The 18,579-nt window shown below is 39.3% G+C and overlaps 1 protein-coding gene across 1 annotated transcript in view; it reads left to right on the top strand.

Annotated features, from left to right (window-relative positions):
- CARF (calcium responsive transcription factor) overlaps nucleotides 1–18,579 on the top strand; it is a 32,628-nt gene that overhangs the window by 8,315 nt on the left and 5,734 nt on the right. Inside the window, exons 4-12 of the mRNA XM_067298828.1 lie at nucleotides 111–231; nucleotides 3,024–3,153; nucleotides 4,677–4,761; nucleotides 9,438–9,627; nucleotides 12,069–12,189; nucleotides 13,748–13,891; nucleotides 14,337–14,570; nucleotides 15,003–15,165; nucleotides 16,234–16,309. Of these exons, the coding sequence (XP_067154929.1) occupies nucleotides 111–231; nucleotides 3,024–3,153; nucleotides 4,677–4,761; nucleotides 9,438–9,627; nucleotides 12,069–12,189; nucleotides 13,748–13,891; nucleotides 14,337–14,570; nucleotides 15,003–15,165; nucleotides 16,234–16,309 (1,264 nt within the window). The remainder of the gene's footprint in view (nucleotides 1–110; nucleotides 232–3,023; nucleotides 3,154–4,676; nucleotides 4,762–9,437; nucleotides 9,628–12,068; nucleotides 12,190–13,747; nucleotides 13,892–14,336; nucleotides 14,571–15,002; nucleotides 15,166–16,233; nucleotides 16,310–18,579) is intronic.

Here is an 18,579-nt window from a genome sequence, read left to right as displayed (position 1 = left end):
TCCTAGTTCCAACTAGAATACTTCTTGTTCTGATACCAAATCCAATCATGCTGTGTGGTAATCTCCATACGTTATAGTGCCATTCATCTTTTTGTGTGATTGCCTTACAGATGATTGTTGCCAGCCATTCAGAAAATGGGCAGGTGCTGCATGTCATTCCGTCTGCCCAGCCAGGAATGGCCCAAGTGATTATTCCTCAAGGACAGCTTCTGGATGTAACCAGCACGCAGGGTGAGTTTAACCTGTGGGAACAGAGGGTGTCCTGTGACTAAACGTCCTGCATGATCTCTCTTTAAGAACCTGTTGTATGTATGCTTAGAGAATTCTTAGTTAATTTTTTAATTTCTTAGTTAATTCTTTCCTTAGTTTTCCTTAGTTTCCTTAAGATAATTACAAAAATACGTACTTACTGAATTTGCCTTTCAAGTGTGAATCTGCTGTCCCACGTAACATGTTTTGTGTTGGACAAAAAGCCTTATGAAATAAGGGTTATTGTGCTTGCTTTAGACATGTGATGGGTAAACTGGAATATCAAGCACAAAGCTGCTTCTTGTCTTATTTATTGTCAATAAGGATATTTATGCTGTATCAAAAAACTGTATTTTCAGCTTCATGTTATTTATTTCACTTTAAGTGAAGTAGTTAATTCAAGTAATGCCGCAGAAGAGTTGATGGTTATTTTGGTCTTTTCTGGAGACCGCTGGTGGTGATAATTTTTTTGTGAAGCCAGAAATGAATTATCTAGGGAGAAAATCAGTTCCCAATGAAGAAAATAAGCTGTACGTTTTATTTCATTGCCAATCTTTTGCCCTCAGTGTGTTAAGTGTCGCATTTTAAGCATGTGATGAGATGCACAGCTGCAAACACAAAATTTAAGTTTTTCTCTAGAAAAGGAACATAGTGAAATCTGAAAGATGACTATTCATTTGCAGGCTTAGCTGGATGGCTGAAGGCTGTGTACTAGTTTACATTCACAGAATAAGATTGAGAACTGACTAAGCTGTGACATCTTGTCAAACTCTCCAAATTTTTTTGAACTGATTTTGCCTCTTCTGGATAAAATTCTCAAAACTTGAGCGAGTTCTCAAAATCTGAGTTCTAGTTCAGTGTTCCTGCAGCTTGAGTGCTCTTAGATAAGACTAGAATCCTGATGCTGAGTGGACAGAAAAAGGAGTTGGGATTCAAATCATGATCCAACTTTTTTTCACTTAAGGTTGGACTATGGTTCGTGACCTTCTGTTGAAAGGCCTGCTCCTGCCCTAACCTGGCATCCTTCCCTCCCTTTCCACCTGTTACTGTAGGGGTGAGACCACCCTTCGGTTACGCTGTAATCTTAGGTGACTTTAGGCTGACTGTGAAACTTTCACTTACTGAAGAATTGCTGCTACTTTTTGTAGGCAGTGAGTTGCAATGCTTACATATAGTATTTTTGCCTTCCCATTTTTTTTATCCTACCTGAGGCTCCGTGTTTGCAGATAGCTCAGTTTCACAGTATTTGAATTCATGTTCTGCAACAGTGCTGCAGATTTTATTTTTTTCCTAAAAACTTACTGTGTAAAAGGCTTTTTAGTTATTTGATCTCCTTTATTTTTAAAAGACCATTAGGAAGGTTTGTCAGTGGTTTACTACAGAGACTGAAGGGGAAGGAGAAAGGGCTGTTAGTCCTTGAGTTTCACATGCCTTCAGCTGGTGGTAATGCATAAAATGGCATGGGGTTCAGACCAGAGCTTAGTCTTCTAAGGGCATGTCCATGTAGAAGGAACAAGCACTTCTGGTTTTGAGCCTGAGTGTGTTACTCTGAGGTGCACACTTGTGAATCTTCTGGCACAAACTTTCTAGTAGAGTGATTTCCGTGCTGAGTCAATAGCTTTTCTCTCTTTTCCCCGACCCCTCTCTTTCCAGGTGGGGAAGAAGCTTTCATAATTTAAGGGGAAAAATCCAGCATCTAAAGAGAATTTCCTTTTGTTTGTGCAGAGACCAAAATATGAAATGCTTGCTTTCACAATTTTTCACCATGTTTTTGTTTAACTGGATATGCCAGCTTCAATATAACAGTATTTGTTAGCTTATGGATTGCTCCCTATTATCAAAAAAAGGCTAAAACATTTGTCCTAACCAATACATTTTCATGTAAATAAGTTCCAAAAAAAAACCCCCACCCCATATGCTGAATGCTCTGATGTTGAAAACCAGCTCAGGCACTGATTCTTTCTGTACTGTTGGATCTGTATCTTTGCTGCTTCAATTTTTTTTAGTTGTGTAGCAGGAGTAATGCTAGTGACTTGTTTTGCCTCAGTTGACAGGATTAATCTGTTACCTGCTTTGATGAAAAGAGCCATTTATGTGCTAGTATGCAAATGTATTGATTAGGATCAGTCACTTACCATATGTTACAGGTGTTCCTGTGCTCTTAGACTGTAGATAAACTGACTATTGACAGAACTGGGTAAGGGAGCAATTCTATGTGCTGGTACACAGCAGATCTGAAGGATGACAACCTCTAATGAGGGGCTATGATTAGCAAAAGTCTTTACTCAGTTCAGGTAGGCTTTAACAGCATGTCAGATTCGGAGACTAGGGGCCTATTTTTAGTTGTTTAGGTGCTCTTTTCTAAGTACAAAACAGTATCATAATCCACTTCTTTCTTATTTGAAAGCAAACAGTGTGTGATTTGCAGCTGTCCAAAACAGTCTTGCAATGTAGTATGGGTTTTTGGAAATATAAAGCAGATTATTCCACAAGTTCTGATTATTTGCTTCATCATGGAGGGATGCATTAACAGTAGCAAGATATCAAAGTCCCAGAGTATAAACAACCTTATCAAGTTTATGTTCATATTTGTGCCTAGACTTTTTCAGTATTGATTCACAACTGTTGAACTTCTTTGTAGTTTGTCATATAGAAATCCTCTTATTTCACATGCAAAAACTCTTACTTTTCCGACACACGCAGTTTAATCGTAGCTTGTCATTTCCCCATATTTATTCAGTTATTAACCAGGAGGATATTTTGTTTTTGCAAAGATGTTTCAGAAGAGAAGTGCAGTGATGGGAACTTGCGGATGGTAGCGGTGGCTGCTATAGGAGACAGTACAAGCAGTTACGTTCCACATCCACATGCATCTCTCTCTGTATCGAAAAGAAACACCACCAGGTAGGTCAGGAGTTAAAAGGATTAACAAGCACTTTGACCTGCTGGTAGTACTGCCAGTTTTTCCTGCAGTTGTTTTTGCAACAGTTACTATAAAATTACCACAGAATATTTCGGTGGAGGTTATGGTCCCTTAGAATTAGTGAACGATGTATAGCGTACTGTGTTTGCTGGGAGCATTTATCTGTGACAGAGCAATGGAAAGAGCAGTTAAAGTGCCTGATTTCCAGAGAAAGTTGGATATATTCTGACCAGAACAACAGGTGGGCATTTAAAGTAACACAGTGAAAATTACTGAAATTACTCCAGACAGATGCTGGTATTGCCAAGAGCTGAAGATGTTTCAGTGAAGGAGCTGCAGGGAAAGCGGAAGCTTGAGGGAGTAGAGTTTCTTGTATCAGTATATTAAAATCTATAGACACCGCCCCCCCCAACCCCCACAAAGGGGCAGAGGGTGAGTGGATCTTAGGTAGTGTGTAGAAATTAGTTTGCTAGGTAGAGACTAATAGTTGGCCTTAATAGGGAGAACCTTATCTTTGTTCTTCAGAGAACTTGAAATTCCTTTGATAAAATCTGAGAAAGCTGCTGCTAACTGTGTTTCTGTGGAACAATAGACAAGCAGATTGATCAGCGAACTTTCTAAAGTTAAAATAGTTTAGTCATGCTTTTCTTCTCTTTGATATCCACCTGATTCTGTCACAGTGCTAAGTGATGCCTAGTATTTTAATCCTGAATACTCGGGGATTCTTTTCACTTAAAAAAAAAAAAAAAAAAGTTTTATGGTTTGACTTCTCATTAATTTATGCTCTTTTGAAATCAGGAAGTAGAAGAAATTAGAATAATCTTAGAGGTATAGCACAAATTACATGTATTCAAGAAATAGTTAAAATAAAAAACAGTTTTTGAATGGATGTTGTGAATGTAATTTGGATATGTTAGGAAAAAACATTCTGAGAATGAGACGTATTTGAATGGACAGGAGGTGATGTACATGGGTTTGGGAAAGATCGTTTCAGAACTGTTAGGAGCAAGCATTGTCTCTGCCCCAGAGTTTAAGGAATGGAGAAACTAGGTAGGTAGTTCAAATAGTTGTTGGAACTGTTTTTCAGTAATTTAAAATATACTAAAATGTGCAACATTTAACACACATTTGATATTGGTTTTAACCTCAGCATTCTACCATCTATCCAAATAAGAAAACTATCAAGAGAATCAGTCAGTCAATTTTTACCAGCGTTTCAGCTATTGTTTTTAGGATGTAATACTGAGAATACTTAATACTTAGAGGTCCTGCTGAACATAGAAGACAGTGGTGTTTAACATATTGATATTTACAGTGAATTATTTTGGCAATAAAGTAGAATATGAGAAAAATCAAACCCAGGTTTTCAAGGCAAGTTGATACAATGTCTGTAGTTTGGTCATATGCTGTGGGGGTATACATAATGTACTGATTTGATATGTTAGACTAAACTATTGCTCTCCTGGCTGTCTGTATAGATTTTTATTATATTATATTTTTTCAGGCTAGTGGAAGATCCCTTTCCTATCCCTGTCCAGCCGTTGCCCCCAAATATACCTTCATGGGCACGCCGTCTCAGGAACTGTGAGGTGGGCTGCAAACAATTCTGACTTGATAGTTTATTTCATCTAGATCATGACACACTCAAAGGAATAATTTTTACAGTTGTAGAATATGCATGTTTTCAAGCATCCTGGTTCTATGAAAAAGCACTGGTACTAGCACATTTTAAAATGTAAAATGCTATAGGATCCATTGTAATGCTAGAATTAGTGACCACCAACAGCCCCTGAAGCAAGAATTGTGCTTCTGAAATCTCTTGATTCTGTACAGCACTGGAAAAAGTTACTGATTCTCAGAAGCCTGCTGGCTTCTACTGAGCAAACTGCTTTTTTGTTGCACTAGTGATCCATTAAAGAATAAAATTCCTTTTATATGGCCTAAGTCTGCAATGGTTCACGTTACTTTGTGTTGTCCTGTAGAAATTGAGAAGCACTTGTCAGGGTCTATTCTAGGACTTATTAGAACACCTTAATGTCAATGTTTTAGTAAAACATTTATATTTTAGATACTCTCACAGAATTGTGCCAGCATGGTTACCTGTGCTTTTTTTTTTTTTTTTCTTGAGGTAACTAACACTTGCTTTAGGATTTTTGCACACCTAATTTTGGTGAGAGATACTTTATATTTAAAAAGGTTGCTACCCTTTTACTGATTACCTACTGAAAAACTATAAAATGATCGTCATTTGCTTCAAATTGTACAGGTAATTCACCACCCTAAATGGAAAACTTGCATATTTGGTGCCTCTCTTCAACCCTATCGTGTCTTTTGACCTAAACAGAGCTTCCTTTTTATTTGTATATTGTTAGATGTCTGCAGAAATGTCCTGATGACTGATGTCAACAGCTAAAATGCATCATAAATCATTTAAGGGAAGGAGGGGGCGGACTGGAAAGTTCTTGAGAGGTCATCTACTCCATACTCCTGCAACCACACTCTTCCTGATAGATGTTTATTTGACTTGCTGTTAGTACCTTTGCGAAGGAAAATTCTTTATCTCTGTAGCTGGTTCACCTCTTTAGATTACCATTAGAAGGTTTTTCCTATCAGCTTGGCTACTGATAACTAGAAATTTCAGTTGCAGGGCTTGGAGAATGAATTTCCTTCTGTATCCACTTTTGAATAATTTTAAAATTAACGAAATATTTGAATCTATCCCTGCCTTATTATATGCCTTTCGTTTTATACAAATGGTATTGTGCACTGTTATAGCTGTTTAAACATTAAGAGGTCAGAAAATTACTAACATTAGTTTTTCTGTGCTAGAGATACTGTTTTAATTGCTAGTTAGGTATTTAAGATGTGCAGTATGTGTAATTTGGGTATGGATGCCTTAGCTTTCTCCACATATTCAAGCCTGGAAATAGAATTCTTGTTCCTAATACATACAAGCTAGATGATTAAATAAAGGATGAATAAATTAATCACTTATTTTATATGGCTGATTAGCTGTTAAAGTTCAGTAAAATGTATAGGGTTATACCCCTGAGTATACGGTTATAACCCCTGTTACTGTGTTTTTACCCCTTTGTGACACATGCTTTCATGTTTTAACATCCATGAAATTTATCTGAATCATTTATTATTGGCTTTATTTTATAGCAGGACTTGTGTAAGGGTCTGTTTGGTCTATCTGAGTCTATTGCACTCCTTCAAAAATTTCACCTGCTGTGTTTAAAATTCATAGCAGCAGCACTCAGAGTCCTTATCCTTAAGGAAAAGGAGAACAAAATATTGTCTCTGTTTAAAATGGCAGTTGTGTTCTGTGGATATAAAGATCTGTCTCTGCTGTTGAGTAGAGCTGTTGCCTGTATGCATTATTCCTCCCTGTTCCTTTAAAAAAAACAAAACAAACTTTGCTTTGTTCCTGTTCACCCTGCAGAGACAACCCATCCAAGGAGGAATGACCTGAACTCTGTTCCTTCTTGTGTGTTATCAGCAGGGTTATGCTGAGTTCCTGTCTGTTTCACAGGGTAAATGCACCAGAGACTGCTAGGCTGCATGTGCAATTTTGTGGGCACAGACTAGAGACAGTGGCATTTGAGGTGTCATTTATCTTTAAGGGTGTCTATGTTTGTCTTGGGGAATGTTTTATTACAGGTAACAGAATAGAATAGCCTAATCAGAATTTGGAGATCTGGCAGTTAGAGAAAATGCTTTGCCTTCAGGCTGAACACGCTTGGTGCAGGTTAATGTGGCAACTCACAATTCCACTTTTTCAGTCACTTTCCAGAATAATACCAAACTTAAACACCATGGAGGTCTGTGTGAATTTCACAGAAGATACCGGTAGTTGAAGCCATGGCGCAGCCTGTATACATATTGCCCGCTATATCTCTTGGGAAGTTAACCAAATTACAGACCAGGACTGAACTCTCAAGGGCGATGACTCTTTTGGTGGTCAGGCACCAGCAAACACAGAACAGTAAAAGCTGCAGCTGTTCAAAATTAGCACTAAGCTCTGCAGTTGGTATTGGTTCCCTAGCTGCCTTGAACTATTCTGCTTACATTTGCAGTGCCTAGATAGCATAATGCCTCTCGCATCCCGCTGCTGTTACTTCACTCAAGCAAAACTGCAGTCTTGATGTGTGTACTTTAGTGTAGGCTTTTACATCCCCTTGCTGAGATGAGGTCGGGGAGAGAAAAGGAATTCCTTCTTTTTTGGCTTGAAGTAAGGCTGAGTCAAAAGGGTAGGAGGAAATACAACTACTTCAGGGTAATTACTTTGTTAATAAAAAGTATCAGTTTTTTAAAATAAGTTATTTTCTGTAAATTGTTCTGTAACCTACCTAAAAAGTTTTTAGTGGTCTGATCAGAATGGATTTCCAGCATGTATCACCATGCTGAAATACAGCATGATTAGAAACTGCATTTATTAATCAACTGTGCAAGGCTAAGTTGATTTATTTGTTTGGAGCAGGTAGTCACACTTACTTGTCCAGTTGTTCACACTTGGGAAGCTACTAAAGATTGGAGATCCTGACACTTTCTTTTCTTTTTCCCCCTGGGAAAATGCTCTATTTTGTGCATAAGTGATGCCAGAATAGGAGACAGTGCCCTAACAAATGTTGTTAGTAGTTTTATGATGCAACAATTTGATCAGTCTTCTCTCATCTCCCTAGAATAAGATCAATGACCTGTTTATAGTGACAGGTAGAAGGTTTGGAAAGAGAAATGCTGGTTACACAATATTCACTGGGTGAGTTGGTATTGCAGTTGCTGCTGTGATTGAAGAGCAACATGCAGCCTTATTCTTCTCAGGGTCCTTTGCTTCTCTTGGATTTCTAGATCAAGTTTTGGCCAGAAGTGCTGTTTACAACCTCTGGCTAAACAACTGCCAGCTTTTCTTCCTCGCCACAGCTGTGTGAGTGCAGCGTGTGCAGACTTTGTGTAGCTAGCTTGAGTGCTGGAGCACTGTAGTTGCAGTAGAGTGAGCTTAGCTGCTGTGTAAGCAACTGAGGTCTCAGAGTGACTGATGCAGCTGGCACATAACCCTATGCTTTTGGGCTTGTGCTGGCAGCAACGCCATGTCTGGCCCACTTCAGTTGTCCTCTGCTGACTTTTCTTGCTAACCACAGACATTTTGTTTATTTCAGGTGACTATGAGGCACCTTTATGCAGCTGTCATTAATATATTTGTGAGATATGATAGATATCTATGAAGAGCCACTGGTGCTGCTTTTGTTGTCAGTACTATTTAAACATCTGGCTGCTGTGTCAATGAAGGTGGCAAAATGGATCTATCAGACTTCTGTCCTCCTTCCCCATGTGTTCGTCCCACGCTTATGCCATAAAACTGAGTTGGCAGACTGCTCTGCACATTACTGTCACCTGCTTGGTCAGCCTGATCCTGGACCGCAGCTGAATAGTGAGCATGGGGTTCTGAATTTGGACAGAAAGCTTGTCTCTGTCCCAGCACTTTCACTGCTCAGTGACTGGCCCTGGTAGATCAGCACTGATCTAGCTGTGATGGCTCTGAGTAGCTAAACAGCTGTCACAGAGGATGTTGCAAAGTTAGTGAGTTTGTGGTTTTTTTCCTTTGAGTCAGGTTTAGATGCAGTTTTTCTGGGCTTGCCCAGAGCTTAGTAGCATTCATTGAAACCCTTATCAATTTGCATGTGGCAAGTCTCCTGTGTAACTCTGAGAATGGAGTGTACTCTGGAACTTGGGAGGGGAATTACGTGAGACGTTCAATTCAGTGTTAGTACACGAAGTGGGTGAGGTGGTTACTGTTGGTATGAGCAGATGTATTCTGCCCCAACTCAGTGTTCTGTGTGTGTATGGAAGTAGATGTGCTTCTAGCACTTAAGATCTCCATGGGAATCAGGTGAATACGTTCACTTAAGATGACTGTGTCCAAGGTGACTGCAACTGAAGTATGTGGGGGGGAAACAACAGGAGTGGAGTTATGTCATATAAAAATTAGTGTTGGCAGTAACTCTGTAACCTTTTCTGGGGTTCTTGGTGTACTTAGGGTCTTGGAGGACTGACAGACTCCTGACTTCGCTGGAGACTGCTGTGATATTAGATCCTATGGTAAGGAGGAGACTGTGAGGAGACTAGTAGGAAAAAATACAACCCCCCAAAAAATCTGAGACTGCATCCTCACTTGCCAGAGTCCCAGACTGCTTTCATTTTCTTGGGTAACAGACGGCAGTCAGCTGGGTGAATAATCCTATTATTTCACCTCCTTTCCATGCAGAAAATTGGGGACTCGTACCGTGGCTATTGTGTGAGCGAGACAGAATTAGAGAGTGTTCTAACGCTACACAAGCAGCAAACACAAAGTGTGTGGGGGACGCGCCAGTCTCCAAGCCCGGCCAAACCTGCCACACGGTTGATGTGGAAATCTCAGTATGTCCCATATGATGGGATCCCATTTGTCAATGCAGGTAACTAACTTCTTTTATTTTAATAACTACTTTCAAATTTCAACATCAGTTGCCAACCAGCCTTAAAAAAGGATCCTCATGGTGTTTCATACTGTTGATAAAGTTAAGGCACAAATATATTAAAAAAAAGAGAGAGAGAGAGAGAGCGAGAGAGAGAGAGGGAGCGCGCCGCTTGGATACCTCCATGCTGCAGTCTAAAGGAGCTTGATTCCCTGAAACCACAGGGTTATTCTTTATTGCAAGTGATTTAGTCCCTTTGTTCTTTAGTAATAAATCAGTTAAGTACTGTTTGGGAGTTCAAATGAGTGAGATCTTTAGAGGGAGGCCTTATCTTCTCTACCAGGGCATAAAAGTTTTCATAAGGGAAAGGACTTGTTCCAGTAGTCTTGCCTAATATGGGAGATCCTTGAAAAGCTTGGTCCACAGGAGCCAGTAAGTTATTTAAATGGCCCCTTAAAAAAACAAGAATAACCAAAAAAAAAAACCCCCAAACATCAACATCTTAGCAGACAGATTTTTTTTTTTTTTTTAATAAATGTGCAGACTTTACGAGCTCATGGAATGCATACATAAAATTAGTATATGAAATTAACATGTTGTTACATAGAGATCAGGAATGACTGGAATATAGATTATGTGCATTTTTTGCTGAAAGTAACCGAAAAAGTGAAATGTTAGCACCAGTTTTAAAGCTTAAGCCATAAACTGTGAGGTAGTAGAAGAAAGTTAAAAACAAATCTGAAACAACCTACCCTTATTATTTGCTACCTTATTTTTTCCCCAAATACATTTTCAGACATCTTTAGTTTCTTGTAAGATCTGCCTAGTAAATATGAATTCCCCTTCCCCCAAGAAAGATGTTTAGAGCGAAAACACATGCTTTTGTTGTTGTTTTGTGAAGTGGTGTAAGCTAACAGAGAATCTGACTGTTGAGCTGTAGTATTTTTGCTTTGTTCAGACCCCCAGACAGGCATTTTGCACATTTCCGATGTGTTGTTTTTCCAGTGCATTTAGCTTTAGTTTATAACCCTTCTATTAAAAGCATTCATTAAAATCCTTTACACCTTTAGAGCAGAGGCTGTGAATATGATTTACTGAACTGTAGTTTAAATCCCAGATGACTGAATTCTAAACTGTGCAGAACAAAAGTGTTGTTCTTGAGAGATTTCTGTCTTCTGCATAAATGGAACCCATCTGTAATATGTTCCCTGCTTCTGCTGTGGGGAAATCTAGAGAAGCTGGGTAGTTTCCTATAATGTAAAATGTGTACTAATCATCCAAATCTTGGTTATTATTTTTTAATAAGGTTTTTGAATAGCTGATCCCTTTGTAAAACAAGGATCCCATCAAAATGTTTTTGAGATGCATGGTAGCAAAGACTAGTTTAAAGCTGTTGAAGTCTTCTACAGTCATAGCACATTGATTTTCAGTTTCAAAAGAAAAAAAAAGCTTAAATGACTATCCATTCATCATACCTAATCTGCTTTTAAATTTCCCATTTCTCTATTTGCATTGGGGTTTTTTTGTTTGTTTGTTTTTTTGCACTCTCATGCAATAAATTATTGACTATCTGATGGAAACACAATATTGCTGATGTGATACTTTAAAAGTCTTGGTTATATTATTTGTGGTAAAGGCAGGTCCCTGCCAGTCTACTGATTATAGGTGAAAGATGACAGAAAAGAAAGAAAAAGATTATAGGTAAAAGATAACAGAAAGAAAACTAAACATGACAGAGAAGAAATACAAGTTCTCTTAACCACAAACACTTCAGTGCTATGCCTGTTAATTCCTTTTTGTCAGAAGTCTGACTGGAAGAAGCCACTTATTTGAATGATGTTTAGAGTTACACGTTCTTTGTTTAAGTCCATCTGTTTTTGTGGGACTATGCCACACTGAAGCAGTATTCCTTAATAGATAAAATAATACAGACTTGCAAACCTTAATGACAAGTAAGAATTCACAGGACAGTATTGTCTGAAGTATTGATTTAAGACAGGAGGGTGGACATGCCTAAGCTTTGATTTCAGCTGTGAATTTTCTAGGTTATTTGGGGGATTCTGCTTCTCTTACTTACATTTATTACCAGCATTGTGCTCCACTGGTAACTCATAAGGCTGCTTATTGTGTAAAGCATTGGTGTTCATCAAGGCAGAAGTCAACGTTTTGCCTCTCTATATCTTCCAAGAGTGTTGTGAAGTGTAATTAGTTTGGGAAATGCCTTGCAAATGCTATGTGTTCCTTAGATGCTATGAGAGAAGCATTTGTACCGTATTGGAATGCTTGCTGCACTTAGTGTTCTGCTTTCATAAGAGTCTGATGTTAAATAGAGATAAGTGTTTCAGAGCTCTCATCATTTCTGTAGTTATTGTTTTACCACAGAGACTGGACCTCCGTGGTTGCTTGAATATTTGACTGAGTAAATTACTTTCTGTTCCCAGGAAGTAGAGCCATTGTAATGGAGTGCCAGTATGGGCCAAGGAGGAAAGGTTTTCAGCCCAAAAAAGCTGGTGAGCAGGAAAGCGCCTCTGGCCATCTGTACAAAGCCACTTGTCCAGCAAGGTAAGAATCGGTTATGAAGCTGGAAGAGCTACTCACTATCCTAAGAGAGCTTACCTTTTGTGAGCCTTGACAGAGCACTGTATTGCGGTAATAGTTGATACTGTGCACTAAGGCTCTTAGCTTTGTCTCCTGGGTGATTTGAGGTTGACGCTCATTTAGAGGGAGGGGGCCTGTGAAACTGATCGAGGATGAGATTTGATAGGTTGCCTAGGTGCAAAGTAATAGCACATTGGGATGTGAAGTACAAGTAAGAATCATTCTCTACCTAAGCATTATTGAGGACATCGTATCATGGTGTGCTTTAGTGCCCCTGAGAAAAGGGCAGGAAATAGCATGAGAACAAGTTGTATTCTGAGTGTTACTCTGTTCATCCTTCGGCTGTATAGATATGGCAGTTGTGAGCTGCAGCTAATAACAGATTAGGAAACTAGGGTAGACTGAGAGACACATAGTAATGGCTCTGATAGTGTAAGTAACCTTTATCTACTCTGCCTTAGAATAGTCATTCCCCTCCTTTTGATTTGCAAATCTCAGACTTTTTTCAGTGGATGTGCAAACTCCTGAATAACAAGTTTAAGCATCTTTTGTGAGCTCTTAGCTGAGTTATGTGGATCCCTTAACAGTTGTCTGTGGATCTTTACATGGCTGCAGACCAAAGGTCAAAAACCACTGAAAGATTGATGACCACAAATTTTGAATAGAGGCCTTTAAAAGCAAAAGCTTTTCTGTTCCCTCAAACACCAGCCTAAAATAATTGCATTTCTGATTTTGCATTCCCCCCCCCATTGTAAAGCTGGTAACTGTTACTTCAGTGTCTTCAGTTGTGTCCATGAATTTGGGGTTCAGATACCTAAGGAGCATTAATTAGGCCAGCACAGACTGACAGCTGCAGTAATGGAAATCCATCTGACTTGGGGCAACCATTTTAGTCCTAAAACTATATCCTCTTATTTGTTGTTTTTCCTTTGGACTTAATTGCACTCATGTTGGTCAATCATACAAATTTAGCAGAAGTCCTATTTGCAGAAGAAGATACAGTTCTTCCCATTCACCAGGGACTTCCTTCTTATCCAACTCTAATGTTTTTTCCTGTCCTTGAGCGTCCTGTTGCAGCTTCCCAGGCTTCAGTGCCCCTGCATGTTCAGTTTTTACTGAGCTAAGAGTGTGTTTACTTGGACAGGTGCAGTTAGACACAAGTGTACGTGCTCAGCTCAGGCTTCAAGCTGGGTGAAGTTGCACAGCCTATCCGGAAATTGTGTTGTGCTTTGTTTACCCTACTGAGAGACAGAGGACTTTTAAGGCTCATCACCACTCTGATGTGGCTGAGTGGCTTCCAGACTGGAACAGAAGTCCAGTGTCTGTGTCCATCTCTGTTGATGTGCCCTTAGCAATTCCTCAGTTCTATTAGAGGCTCTTCACCCCCTGTGTCGCCCTGCTTGAACTTTTTCTGTAAGTAATATCTGCTATGAAGTAAGTGGGTTTTTTGCCTTCCCCCTGAGGGAGAAGTGTAATGAAGCAGAATTTTTCTTTTTTTCTTTCTTCTCCCCCACCTTGGAAGGATCTATATTAAGAAGGTTCAAAAGTTTCCAGAGTATAGAGTTCCCACTGACCCTAAAATTGACAAGAAAATCATAAGAATGGAGCAGGAGAAAGCATTCAACATGCTGAAGAAGAACTTGATAGATGCTGGAGGTGTCCTCAGGTGAAACTTCCACTTGTTTTTTTTTTATCTTGACAAATGAAGCAAAAAAGAGAAATAATCTGCTTGGCTGGCTTTTTTCTTTTAGTCACGTTATTAAGGCTCTTGCTTAATAATTAGAAAAAAAATGCCATTAAGACTTCTATGGGTCTGGATTATTTAGTTTGGTAAATGTGTTATACACCAAACTGTGAAACTCAAGCAGATGTTCAGATGTTGCTATGCAGGGAATAGCTGTATTATTTGAGGATTTAACCTGTTTTATTTTGCATTGCAAAAGTGTGAGAGAGCCCTGAGCTCTCAAGGTCAGTATCTTCCAGCTCAGAGGCAGTAAAAACTTAAGCCAATCTAACTTGGTCATTTGTCATTGTCAGACTGTTTCCCCACGAGATTCATTTTGTTGACTTTGCTTGAGAATTGTGCATAGAAATTCTCTCCTTCTTGCCAGGTGGTATGTACAGTTACCCACTCAGCAAGCCCACCAGTATCATGAAATGGAAACTTCGTGCCTTCCTTCTTCACCTTCCCATTTTCCTATGCCTTCTCCGGAGGAAGACGAAGAAGTTGTCAGAGATGAGAACTGTACTTTGCCTTCTCGACTTCATCCCCAAGTAGCAGACAAGATCCGAGAACTGGTGTCTCAGGGAATAGAACAGGTCTATGCAGTGAGGAAGCAACTAAGGTACAGCATTACCGGGCTGGATAATTGCGCCTTTCTCATTCTGTAGTGCTATATCCACTCTTACTTTTGATTAATTTGGCTTGCAACCGAATGGCAGTACTGATACATTACTGAATGTTTTTCCATATGTCATTAGAATCTGTTTTTCCCAGATTTTATCTTTTTTTTCCTCATTTCATTATAGATAGCTATTGAGAACTGCTGTCCTCTTTAAAGTTAGTTGAATAAATGGGGATTTTTAATTCCAGACTCTAGAGCAGATGCATGCAGAACTGGATCAGAAGTTGATCTGACTTGTTCTTGCCTTGACTTTGCAAAAAGGGGAGGGAAAAGGAAGAGGGAAATAACATATAAAAGAGGGAAATATCACAATAGATTGTAAATATGCATATTCTAATTTTTAAAGTCTTTTTTTCCTTTAACACGTGACAGAAAGTATGTGGAAAGAGAATTATTCAAGCCTGATGAAGTGCCAGAGAGGCATAACCTGTCTTTCTTCCCCACTGTGAATGACATCAAGAACCACATTCATGAAGTGCAGAAGTCTCTGAGGAGTGGGGAGATGGTGTATAATTCAGAAAGCATACCAGCAACGGTACGGTTGGCCTTAGTGTTTCTTTCTGATTCTTGCAGTTAAATACTAGAAGCCTTATTTAATTTTTACTACCTAGCCATATTTCAGTCAAAATTCTCACTGAGTTTATATTCACAGCAGCAAAATTTTCAGTGCAATCTCTGGCTCAGCAATGTTGGATTAAATCTGAATAAAACCTTTTGACCTTGTTCAGTATTTATCTTATTAGCATTAGATTGCTTTTAGTTGATTGACACATTATGCAATACTAGCACTTACATGAAGACTGCATGAGCTGGAGGCCATGTGGTATGGAAAAATGGACTCGCATCAGAAAATTTTTTGCATGGCTTTGTCATGTACTATGTTCTGGAGAAGTTGCTACTTCTACCTTTCCATATCTGGAAAAATGGGGATGAAATGTGTCTCAGCTACAGTCTAAATTAGGGCTTGTACAGAATTTTGAATGTGTAAGTAATAATATTAGCACATACACTATAAAAAGTGAAGTAAGCATGAAGTATATACTTCAGAATGCTCAGTAACTCTTACAGGTTGTTCCTTAATTTCCTTCTGCCTGCTGAGTAATAAGGGGTGCAAAGTGATGCTAGTTTTCCTAGTTATGAGGCTGACTGTGAAGGAATTGCCATTTTAAAATCAGTTTTGCCAAACTGTAGAATTAAATCATGCTATGTCATCAGGTATTTCTCTTTCTGTACGCTGCACTTGCCTCAGGTGAGTGACTGATATTTGTTAATTAGCCAAATGGCTTAACTGTTTATTTTTCATTTTAAAATCCTTCCACTTTATTGAGCAGGCTTTAGCCTTCCTGTTACAGCAGGTTAGAAATCTTTTACAGTGTTTCAGTTTTCAGGGCGGGTTTTTGGGGGGGAGGGGGAGGGTGTTGTTTTGTTTTGTTTTAGTAAACCAAGAATGTCCAAAATACATAGTTATTAGCAAGTGTAATTTTAGACATTGGCTTTCACTGTCTGTATTCCTATGGGTCCCGTGTTGAGCCTGTGTTCCTGTAGTAGACAAACTTAGACAAACTTGCACCGTTTCTGAGAACTGAGATCTCTTTCCTTTCAGCTGCAGTGGACCACAGACAGTGGGAATGTTCTCACAGAAACAGTGACTGTTACGTTTGCCTCACCACCTTCAGATGGTAGGACTGTATTAACAACTTAGCTATCTCCAAATGTGATTTTTTTATTACCTATGTCACAGAAGTTCAGTTTCCTTCCAGAGAGGTTACTATCATGTCCTTTCACTCAGCTGAAGTTAAGAAGAAGGATGACTTCTGTGTGTCTGTTCTGGGGCAGAGGAGAGCATATTTTTCTTTTGCTGTGTTTTTACCATTTGATTGCATGTGTTGAGGAAAAAATATTTGTAGTCCTGATGTGGTTGGTAGGAGTACGAAAAATGTGGATCTGGCTTCTATTTAGCATTCCAAAGCAACTGAAGATTTTGGTGGGATGATTATTTTGAAAAATATTTAGGGCTTGGATGAAGGTGCTAATAACATCTGTGTAGAGAAATAGGAAATTCCTGCTGAACAGACTGGTATTCATATCAGTCATGGCACACAGTTGGGAGGAGCTGGGTGCTTGAGTTCCTTGATAGTCTGTGCTTGGCACATTCTTAACTATCTTGCTAATAAAGGACTTAAATTCATATTGAGACTCCTGCTTCTTAGGATGTCATTGGCTTATTGATTTCCACTGCCAAAATCAGGCCTGAACAACTAATTCTGTAATTCCATCATCAGAATTGAGAACACTCTCTTCCCTTATTCTTAATGCTTAGAGACAGAATCACAGAATGGTTAAGGTTGGAAGGGACCTCTGGAGATCATCTAGTCCAACCCCCACCCTGCTCAAGCAGGATCACCTAGAGCACGTTGCCCAGGATTGTATCCAGATGACTTCTGAATATCTCCAAGGATGGAGACTCCACAACCTCTCTGGGCAACCTGTTTCAGTGCTCAGTCACTCTGTCATGTTTTCTTTCTGTTCTTTAAGTGGCGTAGCTTCTTCAGTAATGTGTGAGGCCAAAGTAGCATCTCTTCCCAGCAATTGGTGGACCACCTAACAAAGTATTGAACTCCCCCACTCCACCCCAAGAATAGAATGTAGATTTTATAGAAACTTGTTTTATACAAATAAGTTTGTGACCTAAGGTCTGGGGTGTTTTGGGAGGATGGGGTGGGGAGAGGGGATGTTGAAGATGCTCATTTGCACTGTTTTTTCTTTGCTGTAAAAGGGTTCTTGCTAAAATTACTTCAGCTTTAAAACATGTACTGAAACAAAATGTTTGTAACTAGATGTACGCGTTATCCATGTAGTTAAGATTACACATAGGTTGAGGCGCTCCATTGGACCATGGTGGCTGATAGTAAATTTAAAATGAGATTATTCTTTCCTTTTCCCCTGGTAATAGTTTGTTTCAAGGATATTTTGCCCAGCGTGTGACACAAAAAAGAGAACTCCCATGCCTGTTTGTGGATGCTCTGCCCTTCCTTTGTTTAATAGGTTTCATATGAAACTCTTCAGGAAAGTTGTTGGCTTTAGCAGGGATATGATTGCAGCAAGGCAGAGGAGCCCAATTGTTTGTATGCATTACATTAAGATAATGCTGCAGACTGCTTAAATGTTGTTAATCTCAGTGGCATTACTCTAAAGGGCCAGCTTGTTCCCTTCTTTGACTGGAACACACTGTGGGTGCTTCTTGTTGCAGGTAGCTGATAGTGTCTGTAGGAATCAAAGGGGCACTGTCAGGGTTGTTACGCTTAAAGATTCACCTGTGTCGACAGTTATCCTCCATTGCAGTTCTTGCCTGAAGAAGTCCTGTTATATTTGGATTTCTTCCCCCTTTGGCCCCTGCCACTTCCTAATCTGTTTTTTACCTTTGCTGTAGCAGGAAAAATAACCCACCAAAAGTTTGGCTCATTGTGTGACTTCCCCTAAGTGACCTGGTGAACCTCATGCACGTTGAGAGGTTCTGTGTGCACCAGTGTTTTTACAGTTAGTAAACAGGCCTAAGTTGGGCCACTAAGTTGGGCCTTTGGTTTTTTTTAACTCATTTTAGCTGTTGCTGCAATGAATCAATTTAAACTGAAAAACATCTTGTACACTTGGAGCTCTTAAGGTAAGAATTTCAGTGTGGACAACTGTCAGAGGACAGGAGGTAAATTTTTAGGCTGAATTAATTTGAATAGTGTCCCATTTTTTTAGGGAAAAGAGGAATTTGCAGTATGAGCAGAGTAACTGCTCAAACTTACACATTTACATTAATATTTCTGTGCTTTTATAGAAAGGCACAGCATAGATGTGCCTTTGGCAGCTGTGATAAAGAGCTCAGCAAGGATGACTTTTGTTATTAACTACCTGTATGCTGATGATGGTTCAGGAAGACCAATTCTTGCTTTCTTCTTCT

Source organism: Apteryx mantelli, chromosome 6 (genome assembly GCF_036417845.1).
Source record: "Apteryx mantelli isolate bAptMan1 chromosome 6, bAptMan1.hap1, whole genome shotgun sequence".
NCBI lineage: Eukaryota > Metazoa > Chordata > Aves > Apterygiformes > Apterygidae > Apteryx > Apteryx mantelli.
Note: the sequence above shows the minus strand (reverse complement) of the source record. Positions and strands in the feature narration are given on the sequence as shown.